The following is a 9819-nucleotide window of genomic DNA, read 5'->3' as shown; positions in this document are numbered from 1 at the left end:
ATGATCACGCTTTGCTACGTACGGTGCGACAGAAGTTCAACATACATGCTGGACCACTGGTAGAAATTCCACATTCCTATGGCAGGGATCAGTCTTCTCATCAAGTGGGCACTACCTCCTCTGCAGGTGGCAATCATCCGTCGACGGGTCGCACGCAGGGGAGCGATGCTCAAGTGCATTGCGCACTGAGCAACGATACAGGAGTTAATGCACATAATTGTTTGGCAGATCATATTGTTATCATTACCTTGTTTACTTATTGATTTATAATACTTGCTACGTGTTTGTCTTCTGGCCGAGTCATCCTTGGTAAGGAGCTGTAGCGCTCATTGTGTTATTGATTCGGCTTACAAACTTTTTATTCTATTTCGAACCCCGACCCCACGCATTCGATTCCCGACCACGGCGAACGTCAAGCGGCAAGAGGATTCAGAACTGATGCTCCCACCCCTCCTCCGCCCGTCCTCCCACCCATATAAATATAAAGAACCCCCGTGTAGCCCAAAAAGACCTGTTGAGGTAAGTGATGTTAGCAAATAGCACCTATGAAGGCTGGCACGGCACACGAGGGGGTGGATAGCCAGCACAAAGCCCGGCCGCATTGGTATCTCTCGTGGCGATGTTTACAACACACTGCACCAGGTACTCATTTGAGGCTGAGTCGACCTAGGGGATTCCCAGAACCGGTTCTGTTAGTCGTCACTGGTGCTGGCCGTGAGCGGGAGTCGAACTCAGGTGACCAAGTTTGTAGCGCAATGCGCTAACCACTGCACCACCGCTCCCCACCCCTCCACCCTTCTCGTCTGGAACATTGACCCAGCGTGGTGGTTAAACACATTGCTGCGGAGGGAGCTGGTAGGAACGTTGGGTTGCTCGGTCAATGGCCAGGGTCAACGACGGCGTGGTGTATTCCGAAAATATTCCCGACTGTGAGGGCGGACACAAGCCGGCGTGAGTAGGTTAAACGTTAAGTTTTATAAGGGCACCACGGGGTGACCAGCCCCTCCCCACCCAGCCCCACCCCTGCCACCCCTCCCCACCCTCCCCACCCAGCCCGTCCCCACCCTCCCCACCCAGCCCCTCCCCACCCAGCCCTTCCCCACCCTCCCCTCCCCACCCCACCCTCCTCTCCCCACCCAGCCCATCGCTGCACGACGGACGGACGGACACAATAAACCCCTGTGGGCTGGTGTAACCAGGAGGTTTCTACCAGTAATATGGTCGAAATATCTTCCACGACCAACGTGACGTCGGCATTCCTTCATCTATTGGTAGATAGAGAATGGTTGAGATATATTTTTTGTTATTCACGGATACAATCAATCGGTGGCAATGATCCTGGTGGGTGATTTTAATTGATGCTGATGTTAATCATGATTATGATGATGAGAGTGATGATGGTGGTGATGATCATAATGAATTATGATGATGGTAATGGTAAATGAAATTAATAATGGCGATGGCGCTGTTGTTGATGATTAATGACTCAATGTCAATGACGATGACGTGTTTGATGGTTTTTACGATAAACAATGATGACACTGATGATGAAGGCCTCACGCTGCTTTGAATATCAACTCACGACATTGCGACTGTGAATATTAAGCCACAGAGAATTTCAGCTTCCTCGTTGTAAATTTATGCCACGTGGCTCAGCAGATATTTCACTCCCTCAGCTTTGTCTTTGATCCCTTGCAAATTAGGGTGTCAAACTGAATGCGGGTTAATCTCTTCCTCTCGATATATATAATCAGTGGTGCTACCACGCTGAGACTAGTACCCCGCTCCCTAGAGGGCTCAGTGCTGATGCCTCTGTAGAAGTCTGTAGACAGTTAAAATATCTGCATTGTTTTCAGTGTTAGATGTTTTCTTTCTTCACCATTGGAGTCTAATCTTGCTACTTTTATAATCATTAATAACACTAGTTCGTGTTACAATTATAATACACGTTGTAACAGTATATCATATGAACGCGATCGCATCTCAAAGACAAAACTATCAGTCAGATTGCCTCAACGACTCTGAGTTTAGCTGAATAGATGAGCTAAGTCTGTTAACCACGCCACAGCTCATCGCGGACAAGTAGGGTTTAATGTTTATTGAAGGGAGACGCTAGAGGGAGAATCTCTGACAACGCCGACATCTGAGCTTCCAAACGCGTAGACGGCGCGATGACGACGCCTCAAGCAACGTCCAGGTTCTCAACGTCGCTAGAGAAAGGAGAGGCGGGAGCTGTTGAATGGAAATGCGAGTACCCGTGTGGGAATGAACGCAGCAGGGACGTGCTGAGGAATGCACAATCAGAAGTGGAGCCCCAATCCCAATGCGAGAAGTAAGTTCGCGTTTCACCACCTACTAATACCACCACCACCACAACCAGCACCATAACCACCACCAACAACACCACTGCCAACAACACTACAAACAAAACTACCACCATAACCACCACGAAGACGTAAAATATCCTCTGCATATCTGTAACAAACGGTTGGGGCAAGTGCTGTTAGCGAGCACCTATGAAGGCCGGAACGGCACACGAGGGGGTGGGTGGTCAGCGCCACGCTCGGTCGCCTTTGTCTCTCTAGTGGCGATGCTTACAAAAATGTACTAATTTGAGGTTGAGTCGCCCTAGGGAAGGCCTAGGACCGGCACAGATAACACTGTGTAACAAAAAAATGATTTTTTTTGTCCCTGGGTACTAAGTGTTATTTTCCAATTGTTTATGCCTCAAAGGTACAAAAAATGGCTATTATTCCCCACAAACTTTGCTTTGTGATCAGGACACAAAAGATAAATTAATAATCCACTACATTAATAATAACACTGTGTAACAAATTTATGTTTTTTGTTCCTAGATACTAAGTGTTATTTCCTAATTGTTTATGCCTAAACTGTACCGAAAATGGCTATTATTTCCCACAAACTTTGCGTTTGTGACCAGGACTGCTATTTTGAAATGTACATATTTTCAATGAGAAAACGTCTGCATTCGTGTTATTCCTGTCCTGAGAACCTGGTGACCTCAGCAGCAGCAGACAGGTTTGTCTTTGCTTAGCTTTCAAGATCAGCGTGATTCGATAGTAGGCAACAAACTAAACTGTGTACGTAAACATAATCACGTGGTAAAACCGACCCTCGTATGTTGAGCATTGATAGCCAACTGGTTTCTGGCAAAGTGACGCAATGCACCAGAATCCGTCGCTCAAGCTGCTTGAGTCACTTGTCTGAGATCGATGTCGCGGAGGTTCCCATCACTCTGGGCTCGGCGACGGAAGACGTCAACTTCGATCTCGGTATGGGCGAGCATCGGTCACAAAGTGACATCTTCCCCAGCCCACGTTGACCAGAATGGTCACGCATGGTCTTCCTCTCCATGCCTCTTAGTGCAATGCCCAGCGTCCACCAATCCAATCTTCTTTGCGCAATAATCAGAGGTTGTTTTTTTTCCTCCTCTCCATTTGCTTCGTCAACGTCTTCTTCCTCTTGGCAACGAACATCGTCGATAAAAGCTCTGAAGTTACTCGACTGAATCTAGCACGTGTAGACGTTTGCGACCTCATCGTCATTCGTAATACATTTTCGGGTCAGATCGCATGTGTAAAATGTCGTGTCGTAAGGCCTCCACCCAACACAACCAGTGAATAGGTTATGTGAACAACAGTTCCAATGCATTGCTGCAGCTAAAGCAGCAGCAGAGAGCAATGTCACAACACAAAATACACTGTGACTCGACCGAATGTCTGTGTCCACCGTAGATCCTGGGACAGGTTCAACATTCGCCCAGATATCGATGAGGAGGAATCCTCGACTCGGGGTCTTCGGGTCTTCAGGTTGATCCCCCTGACGCTGCTCTTCCTTGCCGTGTTCGGGACGGCGGTGCTCAGCAAGGTGAGGAGAAAGGAGGAGGAGGCACCCCCCACCTCTCTCCTCAGCCTCACCTCACAGCTGCACCATCACCCGATTCGTTTTTTACACCTCCGATTAACATGGTTTGCTACGTACAGTACAAAATAAGTCTAACATACACACATGCCCTAGATGTATAAAAAAAACTAAACTGTTTTTGTATTTGTATTTTACCAGGTAAATCCCACTGAGTTATCTTTCTTTCAGAAGCGACCTGGCCACAATGACGGCTCAACTTAGTGACTCATCATCACCATCATCACGTGGACATGTAAAGCAGCCAAATACTCTCGACTTAGTGACTCATCACCATCATCACGCGGACATGTAACGCAGCCAAATACTCTCGACTTAGTGACTCATCATCACCATCATCACGCGGACATGTAAAGCAGCCAAATACTCTCGACTTAGTGACTCATCATCACCATCACATGGACATGTAAAGCAGCCAAATACTCTCAACTTAGTGACTCATAATCACCACCATCACGTGGACATGTAAAGTAGCCAAATACTCTCGACTTAGTGACTCATCATCACCACCATCACGCGGACATGTAAAGCAGCCAAATACTCTCGACTTAGTGACTCATCATCACCACCATCACGCGGACATGTAAAGCAGCCAAATACTCTCGACTTAGTGACTCATCATCACCACCATTACGTGGACATGTAAAGTAGCCAAATACTCGTAACTTAGTGACTCTTCATCACCATCACATGGACATGTAAAGTAGCCAAATACTCTCGACTTCGTGACTCATCATCACCATCACGTGGACATGTAAAGCAGCCAAATACTCTCAACGCGTTGAGCTGTCATTTGTAGCCAAGTGGCTTCTAATAAAGAGCTACATAGCTCAGTGGGCCCTACCTGGTAAAATAAAATGGTTTATTTGAGTAGTTAGTTAGTCCAGACACGCGCCCCTCAATGTCAATGCATCTGAGCCGAGTTCTCTCGCTCCGAATTGAGCTTCGAAGCTAGCTGAGACTGTCAACTCGCTCCACTGATCAATGCCGTTCACTCGTAGTCGAGAAGATAATGGGAGGCCTTAATCCAACAGTGGATTTACCATGGCTGCTGATGACAATGATGGCATCCACATTGTGATTAATAATTTCGTTTTGGGTCAAATCGCGTGAGTAAAAGTTGTGTCGCGCACCCTCCTTCACCTGACAGCCAATTAATGAAGTTATCACTAAACAAACGTGCAGCCAATCAATGTGTATTACCGCTTCGGCAGTAGCAGGAGCGTTAATCTATTGATTGACATTGAGCACCACCAGTGTTGTCGTTGTTGTTGGAGGGCAATCCAAACGCGTTTACCAACTGGGTACGAATGTCTCGCTGGGAGTCACAGCCAGCATCATCAGGCAGTCGTCAGGAATCTGAAGAGGGGTAACGATACATTTATAGCTCGCAGTGTGTCACATGCTAGATTCACGTTATAGCGGGCGCAGTGCGCACCATACTTGCGTTATAGCGAGTAGTTTATCACATGCTAGACTCGCGTTATAGTGGGGGCACCGTGCACGCTAAAGCGAAAAACGTTATGTAAACGAAAAATCCGCGTTTAAGTTGAAAATGCGGAGTGTGAACGCCACACATTCAATGGGGATTCCCTCTATTGATAGGATACACATAGTGTCGTGACGCTTCCCTCCATCTGGCGTGTGCAATGTGGTGGAACGCAGCTGAGCCTTGTGTACTTGGCCGAGATGAAGAAGGTCGCCAGACAGGCCGGCGAACTCGGCCAGAACCAGTTCTATTCCTGGGTCCTTGCCTTCGTTCTCGTCATCCCCAACATCTTCAGCTCCATCCGCTGCGGCCTCCGGCTCGCCTTCAAGAACTCCGATGCCTCCAATTGGAAGATTATCGCTCTGGTAAGGGTCAGAGAGAGACAAAGAGTTTGCCTGTTTTTTTTTCTTGGTCGCATGGATTGTTTGTCCCGGACCTCCGGTGCATTACTCCACATTTATAATTCACATGCATTTATATTATTTATAGTATTTGGCTGCGATAAATTTCCACATGGTGATAAGCGACTTCGTTGAGCTATCATTATTTGATAGCCAGGTCGCATCTGAAAAAAAGCGAATAGCTCAGTGGGCTTCATCTGGTAAAGTTAAAAAGTTTAATTCAAGATTTGAAGCATTCTTGATTGCAAGTATTCATATTCTTAGGTTTTCGGTAAAGTCACGTAGGTAAAAAATAAAAAAATAATAAAAGTAAAACAAAATAAAAATCACGACGTTTCGGAGGCAACACAAGCTTCCGTCTTCAGGTGGAACCGTCACAGCACGATAGCTGTATCAAGTAAATGAGAGATTACAAGAGATACTACCCCGTATATATATACTGGTTGAGGGGGGGGGATGGGCCAGGAATGGCCCACTTTTTATTATTATGGTAAGGTGCGGCTTGAGACTACGGTTAGTCTACATAACAAAGGACTGAGCCTGAGAGGGGGGGGGGGGGGTGCCAGAGTTGTTCAAAGTGCAACTGCTGCTAATGAGACCGAGCCTCTGCCATGTAGATGGTTAAAGCACAAAAGCAGGTCAGGAAGAAACGGCCTCCTGCACACAGCTATCGTGCTGTGACGGTTCCACCTGAAGACGGAAGCTTGTGTTGCCTCCGAAACGTCGTGATTTTTATTTTTTATTTTGTTTTACTTTTATTAATTTTTATTTTTTACCTACATGACTTTACCGAAAACTTAAAAAGTTTATTTTCATTTGTATATTTTTAAAAGTAAATTGCACACTGACATCGTGTATTGTTTGTTGTTGCAACATTCTGTCCCACCTCGACTGGACATATTTGAAAAATAGTTTTATAGCTCATCGAATTCCTCCAGTATAAATACAAATTAGGATTTTTCCAGTGGACTCATCACGCTAGACCCCCCCACCGCCTCCATTGGCTCTGGGCGGACAGAGCGAGGAGAGGTCACAAACTCTCCCGTTTGCTTCAGTTGCCGCGCCGGGAGATAGACCCGGCGGCCTGAGTAAGTGCACGTCCACTCTGCTGACCATTAAATCGCAGCAGCATCGCGTCAATATCATTATCAAAAATGAAACAATAAACATAATTTACGGAGAGTCATTTGCCAATCCATTGCTGGGTATCGCAATTTTAAAAATAAATTATGTTGGCAATGCTGCAGCTGCGTTGACAGTGGTGCACAAGCCCAATTAGCAACAACAACCTCAAAACATCCGTCATTAACAAACTCTGATTAAGCTAGTTGTAATTACTGGCGTAACGTCGTACTCAGATTAATCTTGTGGCTTGGCTCTCCAACACTATGGTGTGCTGTACTAGTGACGAATTGGCATGTTCTGTTTACGTGACAACCCTTACTAGTTGTCAGTGTCGGGTGGTGGGGGGTTTAACCACACATTTATATATTTACGCGATCTAACCCAAAAAATATCTTATGGATGATATTGGTCGCGAAAGCCTACGTGTTGAATTGAGTTTTGTTGTTGTTAATCCACGCTAGGCCTTGTCCATCAGTGGGGATTGATTTTCCCATGCCTCGCCAACGTTGGCCAGTGCAGTTGTCACCTGTTTTGTACAAAAACGACAAGGCCTTTAAAAAAAGACACTCTAGGCTCTGCGTTTAATTGGCGTGTTTCACCATTCCAACAATCCTCAATCTCTCGTTGTCTCTCAATGTCCTTGCGTTCGTTTGGGCGTCACCCAGAACTGCCTGCTGGAAGGCTTCATCGGTCTCGGCTCAGCCCTCATGGCCATCGTCATCCTCCCGGCGGATTCGGCGAACCTTCTCAGCAGCATCCTCCTCCTCAATGGTGTCACCCTGGTGCCGAGCGCGCTGCAGTTCGTCGGAAGATGGACGCGAGGCAGGAAGCCGCCCAGGACGTCCAAGCTCCTGAGCCTGGCCTCCCTCTGCTGCTGTCTCGGCGCATTAGCGCTGTCGGTCGCCAAGGTGGCATTGACGGCGCCCAACGGCGGCTCCACGGAGGCGGGAATGATTGCCCACCTGGCGCTGCTGCTGGTGAGCCTGCTGCTCGTGTCCCTGTCGTGGTGGGAGAACTTCCTGCCCGCCGGCTGGCTCCGGGGATTCCGCGACGCCGTTGGCGAATCGCGGAACCTCGCCGAGTTCTACGGCTCGCTCGTGCGCACGATCATCATCGTGGCGGTCGTGCTGCTGGACGCGGGCGTCGAGGGCGAGTGGAGGAGCTTCAGCGCCATCGGCGGCATCGCGGAACACCGCGAGAGCGTGGCGCTCGCCCTGGCTCTGTTGGGCGTGCAGGCAGGCGCCTCCATCCTCTGCAAGTGGCTCGCGAACGCCGCCTGCAAGATCCGCCAGCAGAGGAGCTGCTTCGCCGCGCCGCTCTGCCTCGCCACGCCCGCCGCCCTGGCGGTCGTCGTCGCCCTCCACTTCGTGCTCGACGCCTCGGGCGACTCTCGCTATGACTGCGAGTCGGTCCGACGGTGGAACGGCTCCGAGCAGACGACGTCCGCAACTACCTCACTCTTCTATGACCGCACGGCCGCTGCCGTCTGCTCGTTCGTGGGTCCTGGCAAGGACTCAGTGGTGGATACCGTGCTCACGTTGGGCGCCGGGGCGCTGTGGTTTGCGGCGCTGCTGCTGGCGGCGGCGCCCGCGTTGCGCCCGGGCGGTGCAATGCGCATGGAGCGCACACGCGAGCTCTTCGTGCGCCGCGCCCCGCAGCCCGCGTGTCTCGTCGCGGGACTGCTGCTCAACCGGCGGCAGCAGCAGGAGGAGGTGGAGGAGGAGAGGAGGTCCGTCTGTTGGTGTTGGTACGGCGTGGTGTGTGCGCGTGTGACTTGGTTTGTGTGTGACACGGTGTGTCTGGGAGTCTGAATCGATACATTTGTTACTCGGTGTGTCTGTACGTGACAAGGTGTCTCTGTGAGTAGGTGTGTGTGTGTGATTGTGTGTAGGTGTCTCTGTGAGTAGGTGTGTGTGTGTTTGTGTGTATCTAGGTAGGGAGTGGCAGTGTCTCTGTTAGCGCCCTGTGCTACGAACCCGGTAACCCGAGATCGATTCCTGCTCACGGCCAACATCAGTGACAATTATCTAAACCGGTCATGGTCCTTCTCTAGGTCGACTCAGCCTCAAATGAGCACCTGGTGTGGTGTGTAAACATCACCACTGGGGAGACAAAGACGGCCGGGCGTGGTGTTGGCTACCCACCACCTTGTGCCGGCCTTCATAGGTGCTCGCTAACATCACTTGCCCCAATAGTCTGATCAGGCTTTGTTTGCTTGTTGTATCTATGTGTGGTGGGTGATTGTTGGGCATAATATGCCGCCAATACTTTGGTTGAGCAGGTACTTCCAGTCAGGGGCCAACAGGGGGCAATAGCGAGTCCAGCCTGTGCTAAGCAGGACTCGTGGTTCAGGCATCCCGGGGGGGGACGGTTGGGAACCGGAGGGGGACACCCCAGGCCCCCCAGTAGGGGGCTGGGGAGGATTGCGCAACAATCCAGGTCCCTCGAGAAGGTTCCAGATGGTGGGCATGACTAGGGGCGGGGTGACCCTGGGAGCCCCATAAAAGCCAGACCCCAGAGCGGCTGGAGTCAGTTTGCCTCAAGCCGAAGACCCAGAATCCACCTGAAGATAGGACCCTGGACCCCAAGCCCCGCCGTCCTTATAAGGCCCGGGGCTCAGTGAGGCCAGTGGTCAATAGGCTAGTACCCTGAGGATCCCCCGACCCGACGCCCTTCTCAGGACCGGGTCTGTGTGGGCCAGGGTCGAGACCCGAGGACCTTGGCTGGGTCGGGTCAGCCTCCCCTAGGTCCCGCTAGCCGGAGGGCTAAAGAGTGGTTGGCCCTATTAGTTAGGGCACGTTAGCCCGTGTTAGGGACCGAGTGTTATCGTTATCGTTGTTATAAATAAATACGTGTTGCCTC

General features: G+C 50.0%; 1 protein-coding gene across 1 annotated transcript in view; it reads left to right on the top strand.

The window, feature by feature from the left end:
- The first annotated feature begins 2171 nt into the window (after window positions 1-2171).
- LOC133359437 (chitin synthase chs-2-like) overlaps window positions 2172-9819 on the top strand; it is a 33169-nt gene continuing 25521 nt past the window's right edge. Inside the window, exons 1-4 of the mRNA XM_061577847.1 lie at window positions 2172-2332; window positions 3756-3888; window positions 5608-5796; window positions 7623-8686. Of these exons, the coding sequence (XP_061433831.1) occupies window positions 2172-2332; window positions 3756-3888; window positions 5608-5796; window positions 7623-8686 (1547 nt within the window). The remainder of the gene's footprint in view (window positions 2333-3755; window positions 3889-5607; window positions 5797-7622; window positions 8687-9819) is intronic.

Source organism: Lethenteron reissneri, chromosome 65, assembly GCF_015708825.2.
Source record: "Lethenteron reissneri isolate LAM-NWPU_2019-01 chromosome 65, ASM1570882v1, whole genome shotgun sequence".
Classification (NCBI taxonomy): Eukaryota; Metazoa; Chordata; class Hyperoartia; order Petromyzontiformes; family Petromyzontidae; genus Lethenteron; species Lethenteron reissneri.
Note: the sequence above shows the minus strand (reverse complement) of the source record. Positions and strands in the feature narration are given on the sequence as shown.